Source organism: Tinamus guttatus, unplaced genomic scaffold (genome assembly GCF_059628265.1).
Source record: "Tinamus guttatus ecotype Peru unplaced genomic scaffold, ASM5962826v1 Tinamus_guttatus_pri_ptg000247l, whole genome shotgun sequence".
Lineage (NCBI taxonomy): Eukaryota > Metazoa > Chordata > Aves > Tinamiformes > Tinamidae > Tinamus > Tinamus guttatus.
Genome location: NW_028288781.1, coordinates 3,340,552 through 3,367,659, shown reverse-complemented (window position 1 = coordinate 3,367,659; position 27,108 = coordinate 3,340,552). Strand labels below are relative to the sequence as shown.

General features: G+C 41.4%; 1 protein-coding gene across 3 annotated transcripts in view; it reads left to right on the top strand.

The window, feature by feature from the left end:
* Positions 1 to 27,108, top strand: part of INPP4B (inositol polyphosphate-4-phosphatase type II B) — a 233,931-nt gene that overhangs the window by 87,804 nt on the left and 119,019 nt on the right. For all 3 annotated transcript variants that reach the window (XM_088526537.1, XM_088526538.1, XM_088526535.1), the window contains exon 7: positions 1,975 to 2,091. In XM_088526537.1, coding sequence (XP_088382663.1) covers positions 1,975 to 2,091 — 117 coding nt within the window. The remainder of the gene's footprint in view (positions 1 to 1,974; positions 2,092 to 27,108) is intronic.

Here is a 27,108-nt window from a genome sequence, read left to right as displayed (position 1 = left end):
TCTGTTTTTTTGTTCTTTTTTTTTTCCATTAGAAGGCTGGCATTTTTGCGACTAGAAAAACATTAGCCTGCTTTTTTAATTAGAAAAAGCATGTGTTTATGAAATAATTGTGACATATAAATTTATTTGTGAATTGTGTTTTATAGGAAAAAGTTTTTTGAGGCTGCTTTACTAGTCCTTGCTTTCTCCAATAAACATTTATGTCAGAAATGGGACAAAATTTATTTACGAAGAAAACTATTTAATCTGAGCAGACAACGTAGGTGTGACTTTGGTCGTCTTATTGGAGGGATTAATTAACAACAGAGGAGTCCTACTGCAAATACTCATCCTAATTTACTTTATCTAAGGTTTGTTTTAGCTGTTCAGCACAAGAAGAGTATTTCATGAGCTCCTTGTGTGATCTTAGTTTCAGCTGACTGCTAATTAAACTGTTGTGGTTTCAGCCATTAACCATCCTGAAACTGCTTAATTCAAATAGCTTATATCTGATGAGGGTGTTTCATTTCAGACTGTCTGGAACAAGGTAGTGCAGAAGTACAAACAGAAGTAAACAGATATTTCTAATGCCATGTTCTATATATGAATCAATTCCTGAATTTGATGTGCTTGAGTTCTTGGCTTCCTCAGTCCAGCTTTTTGTGGAGGGAGGGAACAGAGAGAAAAGTAATTTTCATACAATTATAGAATCCTTAAAGGTGGAAGGGACCTTTAGAGACTAAGTCCAACCACCCCCTGCACATGCAGGGTCACCCAGAGCACGTGGCACAGGATTCGGTCCAAGTGGGTTTTGAAGATCTCCAGAGAAAGAAAGTCCACAACCTCTCTCGGCAACCTGTTACAGTGCTCCATCACTGTCAAGAAACTTTTCCATAAGTTCCTGTGGAACTTTTGGTGCTTGCAGCCATTTCCTCTAGTTCTATTGGTAGTATTTTCATCAAGTGGAAGCTGTAATCATCATGTGAAAGCCTTTGTTTAGCAGAAAAGCTAAGGATACTGGCCCACTAATCTTTGCCAACTTTTTAGTTAAATTAAACATGAGGATATTTTAAGAATATTTTAAATAGTTGATTTAAATGTTTCTGTATCTATAATGTACACATAAAAATCTTCTTAAAATGTTGTTGCTTCTCTATATCTAAATGCATATGCAAAAATGTACTATTACAAAGATGGTTATTACTTTACAAAGCCAAGGATGTTATTGTCCTACACCACTGCATTATTGCTTTAAGAATGGAATTATAATTCCTAAAGTCAGTCACTCCCTAAATGTAATTAAGGGAGTTTATATAGCTTGACCTGTCTACCATGAACTATACTGCTGGTACCAGTCTACTCAGCTTGGATTATAACTGGAGCTGAACACATACCAGCTGATGAAAACTGTCAAAATAGTGGTGTCGGTTTGGCTTAATTTACTGTAGAATTTACTGGTTGAAATACTAAGTTAATTGTAAGAAAGATGCTCAGATGTATTGATACGTAAGTGTGTGCACATGTGTGAGTGTGCATATAAAAATACCTCTCTGCACACATTGGAGTGTGTATGTATATGTCCATTTGTGCTTTTACCACACACCATAGTAATTCTAAATGGGTTTTTATTGTGACTTAATGAACTGAGGCTTCACATCTTTTTTTACATAAACCAAGCGTTCACTTAAAGTGAAACTTAACATACCCCTAGAAAGGAAATATGATGGGAATGAAGGGCATTGCTTTTTACAGTGCACTCTTCCAGATACTGTTACCTCTTGGCTGAGTTTTGCTAGACTCTGTTTAATGAGTTTAGGTTTTAGAGCTTCTCAGTTTTGTTTCTGTGTTAACTCTTCATGTGTGCTTGCTGTAGCAAACTAGGCTAGTTTGCAAAGCCCCTGGTTTGTGTCGGTGCCTCGGTCAGCGCGTGCGGCGTTGTGCATGCTGCGCGTTGCCCGCCTGCTGCCTTACTGAATGTTTGCTCGTGGGGCACAGGGAACAAGAGACCCGCTCTTCCTGACCGGTGTGACGTTCCCACCTGAATACCCCGTCTATGAGGAGACGAAAATCAAACTGACAGTCTACGATGTCAAAGATAAATCTCAAGACACGGTAAGTGATTTGCCTCACTACTTGCATACAGTTATATTGAGGATTAAGCTTCTCAGTGTTGTTCTTTAGCTTTCTGTGGCAGGTTCGCCAATTGGGGAAAGAGGGTTATGTAACGTAGATTTTCTTTTGTACTTAAAATGTACTTTGCTGGTTTATTCAAAAAAATTACCTATGTGCTATTGTTTAATTGATATACGTGATTCAGTACAGATACTTTAGGCAAATAAAAGGTTACTATTGTGTGCTTTTTATGGCAGACAACATATGGAATAGAATGAGATGGTAATGCTGTGAATTGCTTTCAAGGAATGTGTTACTGATCATACTTCACTTATGGCAAAGTCACAATGATGACAAAACCTGTTACTTAATGCTTGAGAGTGGCAGTTGTATTTTGTGTTAATCTGTGGTGGTACCTGTAACGCTCCTATGGCTGCTGCTGTTTTTGGTGTGCAAGGGTCAAAGATCTTCTGTATGATTATTAAAGGCAAATAATTTGGGGTTCCCCCCAATTATATGTTTGGGGTTGCACTGTCAGCTGCTTTTGCTGAGAAATAGTTACTCATGAGATGGTATATGGAGGTCAGTGGGACTTTTGGTGTGTGATTCATGCCTTCTGAACGGAGGCCTTGAGTGCTGCTCTGTGTGCAGCAGGTGATCGAAGCCTTACAGAGCTGGAAGATAGGCCAGGACCTGAGAGCTGCGTTTTTCTTCTGTGGCAGCAGGAGTCTGGCTTATAGGTGTTCCTCAGCCATCCAAAATACCGTTTGTTGCCTGCATTTAGTTATCTGTTTTGCGCTTTATGTGTCTGTACCTGGCCCCCAATATGATCAAGGGTTGTAAGATGTGTTGTGCTAACTATATGCATTCATTATCCATAGGAAATTAATTGTATGACATTGAACTTGAGGCTGTTGAGGTGTTTAGAAGGGCTTCTAATCTTGCCTTTTTTCCCCCCCAAGGTGGTAAATAGTCGATGTCGGCTTGTTTAAATTTTGAGCTTTTCTGAGCAAACTGATTGGACCTTTGGCTCCCACGGTGTGTTTAATGGGAATTAAGTGGAATGACTGACATGTAGAATGTGGATTTCTTTCATTTTATGCACCAAGAAATCTTCCTGTTTAATCTTAGAATAGCCAGTAATTTAGTAAAATAAGAGGTTATAATGACAGAGCCCAGGATTTGTGCACATGAACACCCTTGAAATGTGTGTGTACCTATATTTATATGTGTGTGTGTGTGTAAATATAGGTACACACATACTTAAGAGAGCCATTTTGAGCCTGTTTCTATCACATAGGTTTGAAGTTAAGCTCCTGACCGGCCAGATGTATCAGCAGCTCGAGTACGTAGGGCTGCGCTTGACCTGCACGTAGCTCCCACAGAGTTTTCAGCTGTATTTATCTATCTTTTTTCCTCATCTGTGACATATTTGTTTGTAAATATGGGAAAATATTTGTATTGTTACTCTTCAGTGTTAGAACCAAGTGATCCTAGTTATTTCTCAGTGCAAAGAGAAGATGGAGAAGGAATTTGATCAATATGTACAAATACCTGAGGGGAGAATGTAAAGAAGGTGGGGCCAAACTCTTCTCGGGGGTGGCCAGTGACAGGGGTAATGGGTATAAATTAAAAGACAGGAAGTTCCACCTCCATGTGAGGAAGAACTTCTTTCCTGTGAGGGTGACAGAGCCCTGGAACAGGCTGCCCAGAGAGATTGTGGAGTCTCCTGCTCTGGAGATTTTCCAAACCTGGCCGGATGCCACCACATGCTCTGGGTGTCCCTGCTGGAGCAGGGGGGTTGGACTAGGTGATCTCTAGAGGTCCCCTCCAACCTCAGCCTTCCTCTGAGTCTGAGTCCCACAGCCTTTGGGGCAGCCAGACCTCGGGCCAGACTGCCAAAAACTTTGCAGAAGTTGGGCAAGAGGCTGCGGTGGGTGAATTCCCCCAAGGCCAGGGTTATGCTGCTGCCAGTGCTTCATGTACCAGTTTAAATTAGCCAAAATCCCTTGTTGTGCTGCAATTCAAATATATGCCTAGTTACTCTGTTCTTATTTCTCCTGTAATTAAATGAGGTGAATTCTGTGCATTAATTAAGCTCTGAGTAGGCTTTTGCTGCCACAAATTAGAGGATCATAAGGAAAGGATCAGAGTAGAGGAGATAGATCACAGGGTGGTGCATTTGCTTTCCTATTGCCTAAACCTGCTGCTCCCCATATGGGGGAACGAGGCCTCCCCTGGAGACCCTGGAGACTTTTAGCGTAGGGCCCTGGGCGCTGCTCAGCCTGCTCACGCGAGTCGCTGCCCTCCAGTCCAGGGGGTGCTCCCCAGAGAGGGGCCGTCCCGGTGGTTCTTGCGCTGCTGAGGGGCTGTTTGCATTGCTGCTCGAAAACAGATTTCAAAATAACCTTGTGATGCCTGTTTTCCTGTATGAGAAAGCAGAGCGTTTGGTCTTACCTGTCATTTAACTCACACTTCTGTAAGAAGTGCAGTTTAATTGCATTTAAGTACTGTGCATCTGGTATCACTTTCACTGTACTTAAAACAATGAAGTTTCTGGCTGCACTCTTTCTTTTATGCATGTCTGGCTTAGGCTCCTCCTAATTATATACTGGCTGTGTCAGGTTTTCTTTAATTGAGGCTTTTGAAATATAGTGAAGCCCAGTGTTTGTGGCTCTGGCTAGTCTGCCTGGGTTAGGATTTATTTATTTTTTATTTCTTATTTTTTTTAGCCATTGCAGATTTTTATGCAAATGGAAGTCTTATTAGAGACCGTGCAGTTTTTACTTCACTTGGATATAGTTGAAGGAAGGAAGTTAATACCATGTGTTAGTAGAGTGATACTTAAATGTAACCAGTGAAGCTGTGCGTGCAGTAGGACAGTAGATAACAGCATGCTCTGAGAGATGTGCTGTGACATCTGTTTCGACATCACAAAGGTTTTCTTCGTATATAGCCATAAGCGAGTCTGTTTTATGTTGCAGTGACTTGAGTCTTTAAGGTCTTTTAAGGTTTGATAGTTGAATTTTGTTGTAGTGGTTAGGCTGCACCTGCTCTTGAAATTGTTGTGCAAGACAATCAGAATTAGAAGCTCATAATGTATGTTCATTGCAGTTAAACCCAGAGATTAACTTGTTGCTTTACAGACTTTCCCAGCTGTAAAGTGGGCTTGAAAAGCTTCTAGTACGGTGCGATGGGGTTTGGTTTTGTTTAATGCAGCGAGGCCTCAGCGCAAGCTGAGTGATGTGGGATGTTGTGGTGTGACCTGTGGCTTCCCCTGCACACGCGGCAGAGCTGGCAGTGCGGGACGGGAGCCCCTGTGCCGGCCGCTGGGGACCGGCTCTGCGGAGCCCCTTGGCAGATCCCTCTTCCCTGGAGGAAGAGATGGAAACCAGGTAGCCTGGGAGTAAGCTTCCAAAGCAGGAATGTTGTGGACACTGGGATTATGGACGTCATGATTGATTTTCTGGCTTAAATGCCAGCAGGTAAATAAGATCTCCTTGGGCTTCATACACCCCTGGCATTCGCGGGTGGCGTTCAGTACGCAGGCAGCTGTCCTGAGAGGAGCTGCCAAAAGCAAGGAGAGCTGGGGTATGTGCCAGGTAACGGAGACACTGCGCAGTCTGCTCTCTGCTCTGGCCTCGCGTAGTGCCAATATTCTGCTCTTAACCGAGCTCAAAATCAGATCAATTTGTTTATCCATATCACACTTAAAATGGTTTGAAATGGAGCTCTGGATATGGGAATGTGCACTGTCAAGTGATGTCTAGAATATTTAGGCTTCACAAGGTTTTTTTTTTTTAACGCTTCAGGTTTCAATGTTCTATTAAACTCAGACCTGATGAGTAAAAATGCAAAAAAATTGGTCTGAATCTGGTGCCACTCAGTTTCTTGGTATTGCATTAAAACTGACCTGCATTGGGGTGAGTGGACAGGGAGAGCCCCTCTCCTGAAGGAGGCATTTCAGGAAGCCCCTTTTGAAGGCCCTGCTGCAGGGACAGTGTCTGGTGCTCCTGGGAGGCCACTGCTCCCTAGCGCAGGACTGCTGTGCCCTTTGGCAGGGTTTGACGTGGCAAGACTTCACAGGGTTTTGATTTTTTTTTTTTTTTTTTTTTTTTTTGAGGTTGAAGTTCTGTTGAGATTGGCCTTTATTCAAAGGAAAACATGTTTTTTTTCCCCAATGATTTGTGAAAGACTTAAAAGATTTCCCCTGTAATTTTATGGCAGATAAAGCACATTTTTGAAAAACCAATTCTTTATGGAATATTTTCAACATTATACCTCTAAATGTGCATGTGTCCTTCCTTTCTTATGTATTTCTCTGCAGCAATTGTAGAGAACTATTGCCTTAAACTAGACACTTAATATCTTGTTCTTTTTACTAAAGAACCCTGCCCTGTCCATAGAAATGCTTGCAATAATACTTCGGATTTTCACATTTCAAAGCAATTTAGTATTCCTTTCATAAATATATGTAGGCAATACATTCAGAGTTTTTGCTTTGCTTCAGAATATATATTCTTTGCAAATGCTGATATTGGAGATACGAAAAAAAATCTGAATACATAAAGGGAAATTCAAGCTACTAAGTTTCATTTGACTTTAGGCTGAAGTAAAGTCTTTCTTTGAAGTGTCTGATTGTATAAAAATGGTTTGCCATGTTCTAGTGAATCTGTAGGAGAATCAGGGATAAGTGTCAAGAGCAGGAGAGTTACAGGTACGTTTAACTCTACACTCCTTGTGTAGACTGACTGCTTTTTGCACCTTAAAAATTCAATGGGAGGATTTGGCTTTGCAAAAATCCGTCTCTCTGAAAGCATCCCCCTTCCTTCCTCATTTTTCTGCCTTTTTCTATCTCTTCCTAGTGTGGGGAGGACAAACTCTTCCTCATCCCTGTGTGTTCACGGATACTTGTGATCTGCTGTCTTCTGTAATTTTTCTTCTTCTTTTTTTAATACTGGCTCTGTCAATCAAATTTAGTTGCTGCCTCACATCAGGCAAAAGTGTTCTCTAAGACCCAGCTCTCTGGAAAACTGTTGTAAAATTATATTGTAAAAATATGAGAGGATGTCTTAAATTATTTTAAAATGAGGGAAACAAATAGTAAGCAATAAACTTTGTTTGTAGGTTTTATTTTATTTTAGCCATCTAAGGATGTTTGTAACAGTCATGATTATTTTAACCTTTATAGCACTGTCCAGCTTCTAGGCTTGGATGCTTTTTCTGTCTGTTGCAGCAAGCTGGTGTGTTTGCTCTAACTCTGAGAGTAGAGGAGGAAGACTGTGGTGTGGGGTTTCCCCCATCACCAGTTTGGGGTGATGGGGCTGCCGAAAGGGGAGTTCTGGGTAAGGACTTGGCTGATGCCCCTCTGCGGGGCAAAGGGGCAAAGTGAAAGGAAAATAAATTAAAAAAAAAAAAAAAAAAAAAGTCAAAGGAAAAAACTCTTTCCTTTCATAGAACTCCACTTTTTTCTTTTTGGGCTTACTTTTGGTAATAAGTTTACCTGGAGATCTTGTTGCTGCAGAAGCATTGCTCACTTGAAAGGTGTGTACTGAACTCCTTGGAAAATCACTCCACAAGCTCTTTGGGTTTCAAATATGGCTTTGGAATCCTGTTTCTATTACAGGGCATTGTACAGGGAAAAATTTCTTGCTGCCTTCTTTACTTGTAATCGAAATCATATGCTAAGTAGAAATAACACTCAATTCAGTTAAATGCGAAAACAAAAATCCTTATAGCAGCACAGTGTAGCATCTACCTAAGCATTTGCATTTTTCCCAAAGTCAAGTTCAGGACTAATGGAAATAATTTAATGGTTTTCTTCAATACTATCTCCTATTTTTTTCTTTGGTATTTATGGTTGTCATTTTTCTATGTTGAGAAGTCAAATTACTGTTTAAACTACTATTTTATTTTTCTCCATTTTATTTTTTTCCATTTGCCTTTATAAACAAGGCACTTACCTTTTATTTCACCCCTATATTTGTGGGACGATATATTTAAAATCTAGTCCTTCAGTAGCAGAAGCATTTCTGTGTAATTAGATCTATCTAGATGTGAAAAGAGCCAAAATGATGAAAATAAAGGAATGGGGAACAGCAGTTAAGTTGGCTCTAGCTTTAGTATTATGAAAGCAGATCATTGAAAACGGTCAGGAAGCAGAGCTTTGTCTTTTGAAGTTTTGGTGTGTGTAGTCTGGGAGTTCAAAGACAGGGCAAATTCAATCTCTTAGAGCAGATTTTCCTCCCCTTACCCTGTGTGTCTCAAATATTATTTACAATTCCTCAGAGCTATGAAGACATTTGGTACAGTAAACGTTTTGCATATGAAATTTTGTGCTAACCTTTCTGTTTAAAATTCAAGAAAGAATCGTGTGTTGGATATAACACGAGGTCTTATTTTCTTGCTTCACAGTGATTTTTTTTGGCAGAAGAATATGGTAAATTGCTCTGAGTCAACAAGTGTTTTGTACTGTGTTCTAAATACTTGATGAATAAAAATGACAACTGAGGTAACTGTCTAGGAATGCTAATGCACATTGCATTTTACAGTAAGCAAAGCCTCCCTATGCAATCACTATGTATTGCACTCTAAAGGAAATTCCCATCAGGCTGGAATTTGCCATGCTTGACTTTGTTCATGCCAGAAGCGTGAGCTTTTGGTTTCCATGTACCTTGTTTTGTTGTGATCACACAACCCATGGTGAACAGAAGTGGAAACAAATCTTTCCACTTTCGAACCTGCAGGTGTTCAATAAATCATGTGCAGTTTGTAGAGAAGTTTATAAAGCACGGAGAGGGAAGAAGAAGGGACACACACAGACTGTAGGGAAAATAAAAATTAGTTTGTTGAGTTCTCTAGTAGTGGCTATCTTGCCCATCGTCTGAGGGAGCGGGAGAAGGGAACAACAAGTCTGCCCAGCAGTAAATCTGATAAAGCATCAGCAAGTGGAGCCACGGCTTCAGCATGCAGAGCAGCTACCGCATCTTGCTGGGCAGCAGCTGCCCTGTGGTGACTGTCTGTGCTTTAGGAGAGAACGTCTCTCACTGGGGTGTGGACTGGCTGCCATTACCTTGAATTTATTCCTGGCAGGAGCATTGCAATGGAGTCACTGGCACACGCTGACTGTTTTCCTTGGGGTAACATTTGTCTGGGAGAAAAGCTTCCAAAAATAGCCAGGTAAAGGCACTAACATGTTACCTAGCTGTGGGCAAGGCTTTGCCTCCCTAGTGCTGTTTTCCAGTCATCCTGTCCCTGAAATGCATAATTAAAACTGTGGGCAGGCGAGAAGGGGTGCTAGCTTGCTTCCTAAAGTAATAAAAACCTTAAAGCTTCTAAAGCTTACTTGAAAAGACAGGCTGGAATAACGTCTTGTGAAGTAGCCCAGGTAAAATGAACGGGAAGCAGCCATAAGAAAATGCGGTTCAGCAGTGGATGCGCAGCCCAGGTACAGTGCAGTACGCACAGAGCCAGCGATACAGCACCCGAACCTGTTTGTGACTGTGGATCAGCGGCCAACTGCTTAACATAATGCTTTAAAAGAACTGCAGCACAGCTAAATGGCATCTGTTAGCAGCTCTTTGAATCTTTTTGCGTGCCTGTTGAACTGCGCGTAGTTCCCTACTTGGGAACCGGTGGTGGAAGGAAAGGGAAGGCGACCGGTGTGTGTGCGGGGCTGCACGCTGTCCAGGGGGACGGCTCTGCCAGGGGGGCCTCTGGGCCCCCCGGCCCCGTGTGGAGTTGGGGTCGTGGTCGAGGCGAGATGGTCGCTGTGGAGTTGGGACGTGGGGCACGCGCTGGGAACGTGCAGTGCGTTTGGGAAGAATTTGCTTGGGAAATCTTCCAGGGCACAAGGAAGAGAGAACGGACAGAAAAATCGGAAATATAGTCATGTTTTATTCTATTTGTATCCTGGGGAAGCAAAACAAAAACAAACTGAAATACCCCCACAAATCCATGTGTCCTGCCTCTGGGATTTTATTAAGCCTTTCAAAAATTTAAATGATATGGATACGTTATGTATTGCAAAGTATAGTTATATTTAGTCTTTTTGGTGCTTTCTTCGGCTTTTTGGTGTCTTGAGAATGTTTTGTTTCTTTTGTTGTTTTGTTTTATTTTTCCTGATTTCCCTGCTGTCATAGTATTCTTAAAGTAGGCATAGCTGAAGATTTCTTTTATAGAACTGTGCAGCTGGTGATGTTTATTCTTGCAATCTTATTTTGCTTTTTTTGGTCGTATATGCAGTATCACTAATATGACTTTTATCTTTTTCACTAGTTTCCCTACTCTGAATTGAGGATTTAAAAAAAAAAAAAAAAAAAAAAAAAAAAAAAAAAAAGCTTTTATTTCATTTGGCTTGTAGAGGATTTGTGAGAGGGTAGTTCCTTCTCGGAGTTTTGTTTGTCTTTCCTAGTTTTCAGGGAAGTTTAATGTGTAACTGGTTGTGATAGTTCATATAAAGCTATCACAGTGGTTTAGATGAGAGCAAAAACAAGTATATCAAAGGCTGTGCTGTCGGGTTGGACTGTGAAACTTAGGCCTGTGTCATCTGTAAGTGAAATTCAGAGGTCCGTCCTGTTGAGTCTGCTGGGGAAGGCGCTCAGGAGCTGTGCTGGGAGATGGGCAGTTTGTCTGGAGGGTGACGGGCAGCAAGCTGCCCTGCTCAGCAAGGGTTGTGCCAGTGCCCGGAAATGTATGTTGTGCTGGAAGAGGTCACTGTTCCCAGGCCGCGGGTGTAATACTGCTCTGGCTTGATGTGTGCTGCCACGTCTGACGGGGGCTGAGGTCTTGTGCTGGACGCCTCAGTGTTACGTACAGTTGCATCTTAAGTGTGGGCTTTTTTCTCCAGCTGGTGGTTAGGCAATACCAAAGCAGAATGGTCTGGAAGTAAGAGAACAAGGTAGTACAGTATCTCTTGAGGGTTTACTAGGACAGGATTTTGCACGTGTTACTATGGAACAAACTGATACCTGTGCTGCCTCCTCCAGAATCTGGGAGCAGGATTGGGACTCAGCTGCTCGCTCCCAGTCTGGCTGGGAGTGTCAGAGACATCAGCAGTGCTGGCTTCCCCCCTACTCCAATCTGTGCTGAGAGGCAAAAGCTAATTTGTTTGATTGCAGTGCGGCTGCATCATGAGCAGCTGTATGGATCCATTTTGTCTTGAACTGCAGCTCCAAAAATACAGGGGGAGGGAAAATTATCTCTAGCAAGCTTAATTGAGACTGAAAGGTCTGCTTCCCAGACAGCAGAACTGTGTTATATAGGACAAAAGTGATTTATTTCCTGTGGAGGGTGACAATCGCTGTGTCCTTGAGATGCTTGGGAGTTTGACACACAGCTGCTGTAGTGGAATCTAGCATGGAGGTTCATGATTTGTTACAGCTAGAGATTCTTGCTGCCTCTGTTCCTGGGAATAACTTGGCAGCTCTTCAAAAAGAAGTAATTGCAAGGCTCTTGCTCAGAAAATTATCGTTGGGTGTTGAAGATCCGGACTGTTACTGCCCAATTATTGCTTACCCTGTTTTGAAATAACATCACCTCTGTGACAAGGAAGCTTCTGAATAATTTCCTTTGCCCAGATGTTTTTAGGCTTGGGTATGACAGAAGGAAGGCCTGTTGTGACAGTGCAGAGGAAAGCATAGGCACGTAGACTCCGCTTGATTGAAAAGCCTCCCGAAGTTTGGTGTACGGGCAGTGCTGTGCAAGGCTTGTGTCTCGATCCACTGAGACAACTAATAGTTAGCAATCCTGTCCTGGTAGATAAATGAGCTGGCTGCAGCGCGGGACATCCTCGTAGTCGTACAGTTGTGGTTTGCTCTCTCTCATTCCTTTCCTAGCAAATTCCCAGCCCCAAGAGCAGGCTGCTTGTGCAGAGAAGCAGGGGGCCTAGCACTGCCATCCCAGCTTTTGTATAAACATGTGAAAGGTTGGAAGAGCAGGGCTGTGTAAAGAAGAAAAAAGCCTGTTCTTTCCACTTTCATTAAACTCCACAGAAAGGAAACTGGCTTCTATAGTGTCTAACCTAAATACTATCTCATCTGCCAAAATGTGATCTATCACATAAAGTTAAAAGAATTGGGAGGACACTAATAAGAAGTGAAGGGGTGTCATCTACTGTGAATGAGCAAGCTTTTCTTTCTTCTTGCTCCTTCAGGATTTTTTATTCGCTGTTTGATCTTTTCCAATTTTGTAATTAGCTCTTCTGTTATGTTTGCAGCCTAATTTGTATCCTGGAGATGGTCCATGTTGTTTCCTCCTGTGTCCAACAGAACAGAAAGGTTCTTAGGTTAAGCTCTTCCCATAGTTACCTATCTGGTTATCACTGTAGCCCAGGGGGACGTCCTGGGCATGTCCCTTGAAATATTGTTCAGTATGAATAATGTGATGTTTATGGGGGGAAAAAACATAAACTTGTATTGTCTGTATAAAATAGCTAATACTTCTAGTGATCTGAATACCTAGCTAAAGCAATGTGAGGAAATGTTTTGGATTGTCTGCTAAGAAATATTCTCAAAGTAATCTCATTGTTTGCACAGGATGAACATGGAGCTGTTTTTCTCTGAAGACAGTGAATTAAGTCAAGGGGAGAGAGTTTCTTTGGCCATTTTTCAGCCACCCTTTTTCATTTTATTGGCTGTCATCAGATTTGTATGTACTGAACTTAGATTGCTGATACAACCCTAGTGAAATTTATTGAAGAGGATAGTTTAGATGCTCATTTTGATTAGTTTGTAATCATGGAGGTGTTTGAAGTATTTAATACTAACCACAGGGGCGACACATTCTTTGCTTGTTTAACTTGTGACTGATTTATAGCAGTTTAATGAGGCAATGCAAGTCAGCCTGTGCCTTTTGCTTTTGATTAAAAGGCAAGTTTTTGGCTCTGTCTTCTTGAGCTCCTGGTGTTGTAGGCTCTGACTGACTGTTCAGGATGAGGTGTTTTGTATCCTTTGCGCTGCTGAGGTTTCTGTATCTGAATCAGATGCTGTAGGTGAGTGACTTGGATAGCAAAGGCTGCTGGTTTAATATGGGTCTAGCAATCAGAAAGAGCTTCTCAGTGTGTGACAAATTCTATAGGTTTGTTAGAGAAAAGAACTTGGATTTTCAGGACAGAAGTGAATATGTATTTTAAGATAGTTTTGAAGCATTACAAATTCTGATTGAGGGAATAAAAATGAGTGTGTGTGCTTTTGGAGCTTGTGTGTGCTTTTGGAGCTTGTGTGTGCTTTTGGAGCTTGTGTGTGCTTTTGGAGCTTGTGTGTGCTTTTGGAGCTTGTGTGTGCTTTTGGAGCTTGTGAGAGCTCTTCTATATCACTCTGCCACCAAGACAAAAGTGTGCAAGAATGCAAACAAGAAGTAATAAAACACTATTTTGAAAAATAGCTTCTCAGGCAGCCTAGAGTTCATGCGCTTTGCGGGAACATCCTGTAGTGCTTCTTCACCTGTATCCAGCTGTGGAAACCTGGGAGGAGAGATAGGTGTCCAGCAACCATCCATCACAAATCAGGAACATTTGAATCTGCTCCTGTCAGTGTATTGGGATGCAGGTGCTGACAAGTATCCCTGGGCTTCAGTTCAGATGTATTCTGTGGTAGTCGTCTGTTAGGTGTGATCTGTGTAGAAGATGGTCCCATCGCTGCTGTCTTGGCTAATGCACCACGCTGAAATCACTTGTGCGGCCCTCCTGTTTCCCAGCTGCCGAGAACTAGATTTGGGCAATGAATGGGTAAGAGACAGAACAACTTGGCCAGGCAAAATCATGGACCTGTTGCAACCACTGGGCTGGCCAGGCAGTGTGTGTGTGTCGGAGCCACAGCGCGTCCTGGCCCAGCCCGCAACGCAGCCCTGGAGCTGCTGTGGGGAAGCACAGGGTGCCCAGAGAGACTGGGGTAGGTGCCCAAACTGGCCAGCTTCAACAACCATCCCTTGGCCCGAGCGGCACCTCTGAGCTTTCAGTGCAGCCCTCACTGCAGCTGGTGGTGGCTCTGTGGCCCCCTGCACCAGGGCCGGCTCTCTGAAATGGCCTGCAGACCCCAGCTCCTCGAAGCAGTGACGTGCGTGAGGCTGCGGAGCGAGTGAGCGTTAGTGCTGCGGTGCCCTGCGATGCCTGCCCGTGTCCGCCGCTCGCAGTGGCCAATGCGGAACTGCGGGAAATGGAGCCAAATAGGACAAACGGTAAAAAGTTATGAGGCAAACTCGGGTAAAATAAAGGAGACGAATTATCCCTAGAAGTGCTTTACTAATCCACGATTTATCTAATCACATTGGGGGACCTGTATGCTTCAGACTTCCATGTCTAGTCTTCCAGCTTATAGGTTAAGTAGAAATATGAGCTTTATCTGTTCCCGCAGTCATATGTTAACATTGACTGTAACAGGTATATAAATATCCTTTTTTAATGCCATATTATGCCTGAGAGGATGTGGGAAAGGGAAAACAAGATGGGTTTAAGCCTCTCTAAAATGTGAAACTTATTCTGGTGGTAGTTACTGATGTTCTGGGTAAAGTATCATATGTTTTTATCTTTTTTTTGAAAAGGCAAATGGTTTTATCAGTAAGCACAATACAATTATATGCAATTATGTTTTCTAATGTCATTTAAAAATTAACTTATTGAGGGAATGCTGAATTATAGTTTGCCTACCTATATGAAAGTGGCAGTGCGGACTAGTTTTATTTAGAGTTCAATCGCATGTGATTATGGAGTTAACTCATGGCTCATGCAGAATTATGGAGTCCTTTAAAACTATGAGAAACTGCTCACAATATTTCTAGTCATGCTGTTCTTTAGTGAAATAAGTAAGTTGCTTAAGTTGCTCTTAAAGGAAAATATTTTAATTGCTACTGAATTAATAGAATAATGTTGCATTACTATTAACAGATGTTTTTAGGAGATGGAGGCTTCCTCCTGAATTAGTCTGTGCTAATGTTATAAGAGCAATCACTTAAAATATCCTCAGCTTCCCCAAGAACATGTTATCTTCGTTTAGACATTTGCTTCTGACCTTTAATTTTAAGGTAGGTTATTTTTCATGTCTTCCATGAAATAAAACTTGTTTTTAAGACATGATATTGAAGAAAGTAGCATTCAAGGATTGGACAAAAAAGACTAACATTATTCACTTAGTGTTTTTCGTGCCTCTTGCAAAAAATTTATTTTGGTGGTGAGGTTTTTTGTGTGTGTGGGAAATGAAGGGAGATAGGCCATGTTCTTGGAGCTCTTTGGCTTGACAATACTTTGCTGCTTGTCAGGTCTAGCTTATGGGGTGAGTCTAAGTGGGCCTGACAGAGTCTGGGGTGGGGAGAGCAGATGCCTGTAGCCTGGAACGTGGGTCAGTGCCGGGGCAACCACAGCCTTTCCCAGAGGGAAGGCCGATGTCTTGGAAGCTGTAGGTGTTTGTACAAGGTCTAGCACTTCCTTTTAGAATAGGCTGTAAGTTTGTGTGTGGGTGTCTTTATCTCCTCCTTCCCCCAGTTTTTAACTCATGGGGAGGATTGTATTTAAGTGGTTTATTTTATAAGCAGTATGAAAAGGCAGTTTGCCTCCCCCATGACCTACAGGGGCAGTGTGTGTTGCTGAGTGTGAATGTGTTTCGTTTTCCCTACTGTTCGTATAGTAAGTAGTAACAAAATTTTAAGGAAAGTGAAAACAACCTATACTAAAATTCTCAATAGGATCATAAATATATAATAGAGCAGTTTCCTTGCCTAGAAGGAACTTGCATGTATGTATATATATTTACAGTCTTGCAGTATTTTTGGGGAAAAAAGTGCTTCTCAAAGTACAGTTTCCTCAGGGTTTTTAAAGGAAAAAGCTGGAACATAGGCATCCTTATCGGGTGTCTTATTTTCCATTTTGGTAGTGCCTTTTAATGTTCAAGCCTGTTTGGTCTTTTGTAAGCCATGACTGGCTCTCACTAGGGTTTTTGAGAGCAGTGGGGAGGAGGTGAGCTGTTCATCGCTAGGAGACTCAGTAAGGCCCAGGCTGAGGTAAATGTCACCATTTCTGTTATTAACCCCTTTCGCCAGGGTCTGTACCTGGCCCGAAAGGTGACAGCCGGCTGCGGGGCCCTTGTGGTGCGGGTGGCTCAAACGCAGCCCTTCGACTGCTTGCCTAAGAGATGGCCACGCTCCCCAGGACTCGAAGATAAGATCTGAAAAAGACCTGTCTGGAGCTACCAGGGAGACTTTTGACAGGCAGGTTGCAGGTGGTCACATGAAGAATACGGCCAAGTTCTCCTGGAGGGTGCGGATGTGTGAAGTCATGTGGCTCCAGAATGAACAATTATCTTCTGCTAAACTGAGTTCTTTTGGCAGACTTAAATACATATAGTATTCATCACAATAGCTCTGACTAGGGAAAATGGCATGTTTACTGTATGTTGGTACAAGCTGTACTTCCCTCCCAGAGAAGCTGGTATTTTTGTAGGGGCTGAATTGGACCCTCTGTACAGTTTAACTCAGAAAATTGCCTTTTAATGAAAAGTTTCTGCACTGTGAATGCTTATGAAAATTAATGTAATGATACCTCCAGAAATAATATTTCAGTGCAGCACTTTCATAAATAGCTGCATGCCTAATCAGCAGCTTGACCTCATTTGGAAATAAAAGGAAATTTGTTGAAGAAAGGAAGGGGGAGTATGTGGAAGGAAGAGTGGGATGCCTAACCTGACCTCTTACCAGGTTTTATGTTTTAGCAGAGCATATTAGTGAAAAAAAAAAAAGCCAATTTTCTGATATGGCAGTGATATTGCCTTAGTGTGTAGCGAGTAGAGCCATGCTATCAGTAGACTGTTGCTGTTTGCATGTTGTAGTTGCAGTAGAGGAAATTGTGGTTTATACACTGGACTGGGGGGCAGAAAAACAGGGTTGTATTTGCTGTTAGATTGCCTAGGGTGCTTTTAAGGAATCAGACTTGTATTTGTGTTCTTTTTGTTGTTTCATGTGTGTTTTGAAGACAATTTAAGGATTGTAAGTTGACAACACAAAAGTAGTATCTTCCTTAAATTTGTAGATGAGGTACCTTACCTGCCCTGTGGTTTGGAGAATGGTCAGGGCCCATCAGGCAGCTCCTCAGTCTGTCTCCTAAATTGCCTTTCTGGGACAAGGGATAGCAGCTCTTCTCCACACAGATGGGGGACATGTATTGTCCTCCCTGATGGTGTGTGGGTTTTTTTGGGAGCCTTTGTTATACTGTTCATCTCCTGCAGTGCTCATGAGTCCCAGTAGTCTCTCTATGAAACATATGATCTTAGGTATCTGATTTTTTTTTTTTTCTTAGGCAAGACCACTGGTTAAAGGAAATTAGGCATTTGATCAATGGGAACACATTTCTTAAAGTTCAACTCTGTCGGCATTCCCTTTGTAAATACCTTCTCTGGATTTTGTATGTTGAGGTTAAAAAGTGGCTTCAGGCTAAATATTTAGAAGTTTAGGACTAAACTCTACCAGTACATGGGGATTTTGATGCATAAATTTATTAATTGTGGCAGTGTAAATATAGCTCCTTGCAGATAATTTCTTTGAATTTGGAAAATGGGTAGGTTTCAAGTAGTTGAGCCTGTGGTTTTTTCAAGTAATCAGGGAGGATAGGCTTAACAGGGGAAATGAGGAAAACTGAAAGGATTAGAATATTAACCTTAGGTGTGTGCATATATAATTAGCCCAACAATACTCCTAATTTTTACAAGTAAAGAGAATATGTGTACACATCTTGGGCCTCAGAACCAAGCCATAATTTGGGTTTGGCTGATGGTGTTAACAACGCTGTTGAACTGGGTCTGCCAGGCTGCATGGCTAAGAAGGATGCAGGCTGCATAGTGGGTCTTTCCTCTGGTCCCAAATAGCCCTTGTGGCCCTCAGGGCCAGTGTGAGTAGAGCTGCAGTCAAGCAGAGCCACAAGATTCAAGAGGAATAAAACTCTTAGGGCAACTTATGGCTTTGCAGTTATGTTCAAAAATGCAGCCTCTCTTAGGCGAGTCAAGTTAAAAATGGATGGTTTTCTGAAAGGGTTCTGCTGATTCACAGGTTCATCAATCTTTGAATGACTCAGGCATTGTGCAGTGTCCAGATAGGGATTTTTAGCTATTTTATCTGACTGTGCTGAGAATATCTTTTGTCAAATCAAAGAGAATATAAAATTGCAAAGTGCATTGCCCTTGTCTGTCTGTCTCCCAACCGGCCTGGGTTAAAAGCCTGGGGAGTAGGGCCTCAGCAGCTCTTCTCCTTCCTTTGGTGTTAATGCACAGTTGGATTCATTTGGAGTAATCAGGCCTCCTGTGAGCTTTTGTTTTCAGATGCTAATTAAGTTTGAACTATTTTAGTGTTTTTACCTAAAATAGGTTCTCCATTCTTATTAACATCCTAATCCTGTTTCTTGAATATGAATGGCAGGTGTATGCAGCATTGCTGGTAAAGCCAGAAAAACCTTGGTGTGTTTGGAAAGTGTATTTGCATTTTTCAAAGTTGTTGATGGCTCAGTCAGCCGGCTTAGTAATATGCTTAAGCCTTTGTGCTGAACTAATTCTAATTCTGAACTGATGTGCTTCTAGCTTACAGAATTGAAAAACATTGACTTGTGCTTAATATTAATATATTAATGTAATTAACATATAATTAATATAATAATTATATTATTACTATTAATATATAACCTGTGCTTCTCCTACTCAAATCTTCCATGTGTAATTTTCCTATATCACCTTCCAGTTTGCTTTGTATAGATCCTGCTTTCTAAATTTTCATGATAACTCCTACAATTTTTGATGTAGTTGTCAGTGAAAATACAAAATAAAATTAGGCTTAAGACTGAGTCTCAGGGAACTGATTGCTGTTTGAACCTCACCATGTCCTGATTAGCCAGTCCACTAATCTCTGTAGTTTTTTTCCAAGTGACTAATAATTTCTGAAGTGCCCCTATATGAAATGTTTTCCTGAACTCCAGAAAATAGGAGCTGGGCAATCAGTTCTCTTAATAAAGAAAAAGTTAAAAATCAGTCTGGCTTGATCTCTGTTTATAAAACACATGTATTTCCGCTAGTAAGAGTTTGGCCAACATTTTGATGTATGTTTCCCATATTACTGAGCTTTGCATTAGTCTTCCTTAAAACTTTATTACCTAAAACTTTCTAATCTGGGAAGTTGTCATTAGAACAGTTGGAATACTATATTTTAAGAATAGCATATTTGATAAGATGAATCCATAGGAAGAGCTAATATATGTTTTTTTCCAGATGATATAATTGCAAATCCTAGATCTGCTTTTGGGCACACGAGCTTTTATTTAGCTTATTATTTAATATCTTGTTTTTGATTCATATCATGTGGTTGTCTTTATGAAAGAACAAATACTAATATGATCTGCTCTTGGGAGATTTGCTGTTTGACAGTGTGCTGGGGTCTATCTCTACCCCCATTCCTGTGGAGAATATACATGAACTAGAGTTTGGCTTTCCATCCTCTACTCTGTCATGTAGTATCCTCTGTGGTGTCACCTGTGTCATCATCTGTGACAAAGTATTCATTTAGTTTTGCATTTTAATCTGTTCTGATCACATTGCAGAGTGCATCCTTTAGCTTTAGTTGTTGTTTTTATTTTGAGAGATCAAATTAATTAACCATTTGCCAATGACCTTTACATGTTCAGTGTTTAGCTCAGCTTGACTGTTGGTCATTCTCCTATGCGTCTTCTGAATGCCTGTGTTCAGCTGTGTCAGCTGGATGGCTCTTTTTTCTGCACCTTAAATATACCCTCTTTTCCCTACTATTATTTTGAATGCCTGTTAGCACCCAGGGATATGTGTATCATTTAATTACTTTATCAAAGTACTTCAATTTGGTACTGGATTCCTGCTGCATGACTGAAACCAGCTTTTAATACCTGTAGCTTTTCTCCTTTTAAAGAGCATTTTCACATCTAGAGGTTCAGTATCTGATTACTACTGTATAGGGTACTGTAAATGGTCTGCAGTTTTATAATATAAAGTTTGAGAATGGGGAAAACATTTTTTTTTCCACAAAACAAAGAATAGCAATTCCAGCTATGCATTTAGATGATTCCTGGTCCATCAAAACATGAATACAATGGAGATATAATCTGCAAGTTAATGGTCATCCCTTTTCTTTAACCAAATATATCAGTGGAAGCAGAGAGTAGTGAAAGATGCTCTTAGTTTGTGATGCTTACAGAAAGGTTTCTGGTTCTCCCTTTGAGGTCTCCTCCAATCTCCTTTAGATAGTTGTAACTTAATACAGTATCCATTGACTGCTGAAGCTATTGTGGTCAGCTTTGGCTTACGGAAGCTCATAATACTCTCTCACGAGCATTTTATACTTGCACAGTAGTTGACTTTGTAGTAAGCTCAGGAAATACCTTAATATCTACAGAAAATACATTTTTGTATAGAGTCATAGTTTGTTACATAATAGTCTATTGTTCTCCAAGGATTTTTTTTCGGTAGATCAAAATAATGGATTCAACTTTCAGGTAAGTTTCTAGTTATGAAATACTTCTCCTTCATAGTTTTGGAATCCTGGAGGACAAAGGTTCCTTTCACAGCTCCTAGATATAAAGAGAATGAATGATTCTGTTTTGTTTAAAGATGAAACTGTCTTTAAACAAAGACAATGGACTCTAGAATTTTTCTCACAGGTCCTCAGTGTATGTCCTCCTCTCTTCAATGCGTTGAGAGGTGTGGGATTCTTTTTTTTATTTAAGAAATTTTACTAGAATTTCAAGAAGTAACCAAAGCTCTTAAGTTTGAGTTAAAAACACGGATCAGCAATTGCTGATATTGATTTTTGGCATGGGTTGGCATTTTATATTTAATCTGCAACAGATGTATAGGACATTATAATAACATTAAATTTCCATAGCTTTTTTTCAGTTTTTGAAGTTTCAGTAGGCTGGAGAGTAGTACTAGATAAAGTATCTGCCAGTTTTTCATCTGTTAAAAACAAAATTTAAGGTGTGAAATGAATATAAATGGGACACTGGAGGCAAAAAAAAAAAAAGAAAATGTTTCTTTTCTTATACTATGTTCTGTTTTATACATGTGAAGTCCCTGATGTAACTTTGCTGACCTGAGTTTGCTTCTAATTCACGTTGGCATAGCTAGGAGCAACACTGTGCCTTTAGTTCTTTCAAGCAGTATCTGTATTGCAAAAACCTGTTATATCTATGCATGTTTGTGACATACCTGTTAAGCATCACGTTTCTCATGGGACTGCTTGACACACTGTCTCTGAGCGTAATTTTTGTTTAGATTGTTCTTTGCTGACTAAATTGCTGCCTTTCAGCATCTGGCTGAATCCATTTTCCAGTGAGAGATCTTGGTAGAGCAGATACTCTGATTAAATATGTCACAGTTAAGTAAAACGATACTGTAATTTCATTCCCTTTGTTATGGTGTAGAAATGCTGAAGTTTCTATCGCAATTTCATGTCTCAGTTTGAACTTTTGTTTCCTGGCTTTGGAGAATATTTCCTTTATTATCTTAGGCGTTGCTAGGGCAAAGCTTATGCCTGTAATTTGGTGCTATTAGAGCAGATAGCACCACAGAAAAGCGTCTAGCAGCTTAATGTGAAAGTAACTAGGTCTGTATAGCTTGTTTTGAGATGATGGTAGTGTTGTGTTGGGATTTAAGAGATGCTGTACTTGGTGTGGAAACCACCCGTTTAGGAAAGTAGGAGGTGAATTTAGTTGTTCTGGGTGCTCACTTCAGTGTGGATGTGCCAAACAGAGCAGAAGCCCAGATGCCTTGTTAAATTTATGGCTACTAAGATCATGAAGGGACTGGAGCATCTTTTGTATGAGGAAAGTCTGGGAGAGTTGGGGCAGCCCAGCCTGGAGAAGCCTAGAGGAGGATCTTGCCCATGTCTAGAAGTAGCTGAAGGGAGGGCATGAAGAGGATGGGGCCAGACTGATTTTAGTGGTGCCCAGCAACAGGACAAGAGGCAACAGGCACTAGTTGAAGCACAGGAAGATCCATCTGAATATGAGACAAGAACTTTGTGAGGGCCGTGAGTGTATCAGAGGACTGGTACAGATTGTCCCGGGAGATGGTGGAATCCCTGGATATCCCTGGAGATGTTCAAAGCCCATCTGGACATGATCCTGTGCAACGTGCTCTAGGTGTCCCTGCTTGTGCAGGGAGGTTGGACTAGACGATCTCCAGAGGTCCCTTCTCACCTCAACCATTCTGTAGTTCCGTATATATCACCAGGAAATGACTTTCATTGAAATCCAGACTTTTGGAATATAACAGCATACGTCCTCTCAAATGTTTTTAGTACACAACCTTAATGAACAGTCTGAAAAGTGACGTGTGTAATAGTTACTTTTGTTGAACCTGACTTAAAAGTTTTTTCTGGAATAGTTTAAAATTTGGCATTTTAGAAAGCTAAACTACAATAACTGGTATTTTAGTGCACTAACGGGATCTGAGACGAAAGAAGGTCGTTAAGCAACCGTGACTTTTTGAATAATTTCATATCCAATCTATCTTTTGGCCAAGTTCTTGTTCGGAACAAAAAGCTGCTCTTAGATCCCCGAGCCCCGCAGTTACGTGCGGTGTCGGATGAGGAGCGGGACGGGAGCCGAGCAGCAGGCGGCTGCGGGTGGCCTGGCTTTGAGCACAGCTCTGCCCAGCTGGTTTGCATGGCTGTGGGACATGTTTTTTTGGGATGGTTTCAATTAAGTCTTGGCCTTTGAAGAGGTATTTAAATAGTATGGCAGTTGGAATCCATAAATATGTTTGTTAGGGGGATGCCCCCAACTGTGAACAGAGGAAGGAAGCGAGTAATCCTGTGGTATGTGGAGTGGGAGACTTGAACCTATGTTCTTGATTTTGCCACAGGGTTACTGTGTTATCAGAGGCAAGTCACAAATATTTTATTTCTGTTCTATAGAGGCTTTGATTTTCATGGAATTGCTCCCAGGGCATAAGATTAAATGCAGCTGTGTACACGGCTAGGATCTGTGTGTGAGATAATGAAGCCTGATACTTGAACTAAAGATGCAAAAGGCCACTTTGTAGTAGTTGGTTGCAGCGGCGTTTTGACCTCAGGAAAACGGTGGGGAGGGGGAGAAGGCCCAAGTATTTTACAGAGAAATGGCATGGGATATGGTATGCTTAAATGCCCTCTTTAGCCAGCAGAAGCTGCTGTAAGAAATGGCAGTTGTCCTGCATCTTGCATGGCCACTTTCATTTTCTAACAATACTGGATTGCAAGGAAACTCTGTTATCTATAACAAACAAATTTCTGGATTTTAATAGTCATTAGCAGTTTAAACAGCACAATGCTGAGAAGCTTAGGACAGGTGGGAGGCTTTAATGTACAAATGGCTTGTTTGGTTGCTTATAAACATAGTTCTTGCCTCAAGTCTGCAACGCTTCAGAAGCTGCAGCCCGAGCCCTTTGCTCATGATTGAACTCCAGCCCTGCTTTTAAATACTGCTGGGAGCCCCTCGGTATTAGTAGTCTGTCTTCTAAATGAAGAAATAATTAAACCTTGCTGGGTCTTTCCTGGGTCAGGATGCTACAAGGGGCATCAGAGTTGAGTTTTGATCCCTGTGAGATGACCTGTTTGTGTCGAGCTGGGCTTACTTCCCTCCGCTGCCTCTGTGCCTAGAGGAGACCCTGTCTTGAGCAGTGATGGCTGTGGAAATGAGTAAAGTGTCCTGTAAAAGCCTCGGCCTCCGAGAGGGCTACTCTTCTCTGTTGCTGAATTCCCCCTCAGTAGCTAGGCACATCTCGGCTCACAGTGTCCTGGTGGATGTGGAGGACGCTAGGGATTTCCCCCAGCATTCCCACGTGTACGCTGGAGACCAGGACTGAGGAAGAATTAGAACATAGAAACTCAGCAACTGAAATCACTCTAGGACTGTGCAGTGTTTGTTTTTCTTACTCATACTAGTAGAGGTAGCAAACGCAGAAGTTTTCTTTCACCGATATTCAGTCCAGAGCCCTTTCCCTGCTCGCAGTGAACAGGAATGTGTCCCAGAGAGCTGGTGTCAGGAGCCCTGCTTTGGCTTCTGGACTCGGTAATCCTTGGTTGCACTAAGTAATGTATTGCTATTTGATAGCTGCAGAAAAGATGAGTATAACTTGAAAAAGCTATATATAATAGCTACCTTTGAGTTTTAATGTTAGTATGTAATCTCTGCTGAAATATTTTATGTTGTCCTACTTCGTTGCCAATTTCCCAACAGGGACTTTACTTTGCATTATTTACTGTATCCTGTTTTGACTCTTATGCTGTTATCACTTTAATATACAAATGTCTAGAGAAGACTTTTATTCTTTTTTTTTTTTTTTCTTCCAACTTGAAATGTGGGTGTCTCCAAAGGCACTCTGCAGGAATTCCTGTGATTGGCAGGAACACAAAGCCGTTTGTGAGAAAATGTTTGTTGTGCATGCAGAGAAACAGGACTCATTCTCTACAAGCAAAAGCAGGAAAGTCAGGACTGTACTACAGAACAATCATGAACACACTGGTCTGTGTGTGTGTTCCAGGAAAGTTGAGTATACTGGGTAGTTCCAGCAATTAGATATTTGTATAAAGAGATTTATATGCAAACTTGTCCTAAATTCCGGAATATAAAATTCTGGAATGTGCTTGGCCACGTGCTGTGGCTACTACTAAAAGAAAGCTGAAGAAAGCCTTTTTCTGGACTTGCATCATTTTGGTTTGGAAGCTCTACAGACACAATTCATAACAGCTCTAATAGTAAAAGACTACATATGTGTCAAGTTTAGAAAACCAAAGGGGACTCTTCTTTATAGCATTAACTCTGTGCCTGTACAATGGTTGCCATAAGTCAAAACGTTTTGATTACTGATTTCTTTTTCCTTTTTTTTTTTTTTTTTTTTCTTTAAGCCAGCACATCTGCTTTGGAGGCTCTGGGGCACAGGGCCATTCTGAGCCCTGCCCTGCCTGCAGGAGGAATAGTTTTGCCAGATGTTCTGTGGCTTGCCAGGAGTGCAGTTCTGTAAAGGATGTGTTGGAGCCTCTTGGTTTCAGTGGAGGAAGTAGGAAAGTTAGAGCAGGAAAAAAAGAGGGAAAAAAAATGCCTTTCATAGCATTAAACTGTATAACTGGACTGTCTTCAGTTATTGCTCTGCTGTATAGAGGCCCTGCTGGAAAGATGCCCAGCCTGTGCTCACGGAAATGCTTCTCTTCACTGATGTCTGTCAGGCAGCGTTGCTTGTCTTGGCCAAGAAAGCCTGGCGAGTGAAATGATGGTCAATCGGTGGATTTTTCTTTGAAAGAACAGCTTAGTGAAATGGTGCTGTCTTTATTTCTCAGATGAAACAAAACAAGAGTAATAGCTGAATAACAGCTATGCTCTTGAGATATTTTAGCTTCTGTGACATGGTAGAATACCAAAAGGTTAAAAACATGAATTATTCTGTCATTTCAAAGAGCTGTTTTTAGCAGAGGAAAAACGAGGCTGCCAGGCTTTTTTTATTTATTTTTTTTCCTGGAGTTTTATTTGGCTGTGGTGGGAGCTGTAGTACTGGCAGGAGGTCTCTTGAGTGTAGGCACTTGTAGGCTGAAGTGCATGATTATAAAAGGCTCTTCAGTCTAGCTAGGACTGCAGCAGGACTAGTAGGAGAGCTGTGGCACAGAAATAGTGATGCTAATGGTGATGTTGGCACTTCCAACTGTAACTTCTTGACACTGTCTTTGAGAAGTAAGTTTAATTAAATGTTAATTGTGAATCACTAGTATTTTTAAGTACAAAAATGAAACTAAAAGGGCTGAGACACTCCATCGCTTGCATGTACCATGCACATATGCTGATGTACCAAAAAGTCGTCCTGATGCAGCCGTATGCATAGCCCCCAGCATCTGTGGGTCTTTTCAGAGGTTGTCCAAATGCTGGGATTTCAAATCAAACTGCAAAAGAAGGTAATTTCAATACCTGAAAAATGCAATTTCTTTACATGTTTCTTATGCCTATACAGGAAAATGGGTAATATGTTTTACTGTTGTTCTATGTATTAGCGTTAAAAGCTCATAATATGTGAAATAAAAACTTCTGCAAATATCAGTGTCAGATTCCTGGCAGTGAACAAACTGGGAAACTGGAGATCTGGCATACCAGCCACAGCCTGTAGTTATTGCTGTTGCTGCTCTAGATGAGCCCCTGGGCTGGTGTGAACTGTGGGGTGAGAAGTCGAAGCTGTAAATGTGGCTTGGTTGAGGGGCGAGGGAAGGGTCTGTGGTGTGTGTTGGGGTGGGGGGGTGTATGTGTTCTTTCTGTTTGTTTTAATTTTTTGGTATTTTGTGTTTGTGTGGTACGCTTGTGGATTAAATTGTGCTCTTCATGTGGATATGTCTTCTAATGCTTCAGATTGCATGGGTTCTGTTGGAAAACTAGGCCCATGAGCCTTGATAATTGTGCTAAATGAGTTTGCACTGTAAAATGCTTCCCAGGTGTGTTAGCTAAGGATGTGTGCCTTTTGTGTTGCTCCTAATGTGTTCTTTCAGGGGCTCCAGCTCCAAGCTGGCTGAGCCCGGGCAGCTGCAGCGTGATTGGAATGGCTGCAGAGGGCCTGCAATCATTGTGCAGATTTATGGAATGAGATGGAAGAAGATCTAGGAATGCAGGTTATTAGGTATACATATAAGCTGTTTTCTGTGTTGCGTATCTCTTCTGTTTCACTTTTAGGTATGAGTTGTGGAAGGGGAAACCTTTGAACATTAATTTCACAGAACTACTGCCATCATGGCAGTGAATGGGATAATCTGCTATTCAGTGCAGTATATTTCAGCCTGTCCTCAAGCTGAACCAAATTACCACGTTTAAACGTGTGTAATTGCTGTTCATGTAACTTGTATTGCATGACAAGACTTTTCTTTCATAAATCATTATTCCCCAGGCTGGGAAAAAGGTATCTCCTCTGTCTTAGGGTAGCGGTGAGGAAAAGCTGCAGGCTGCCCTGTCCTTGGGAGAGTGGGAAGATGAACAACCCTGGAGCCTCCATTTGCTGTGCTCTCCAGACTGCTTGT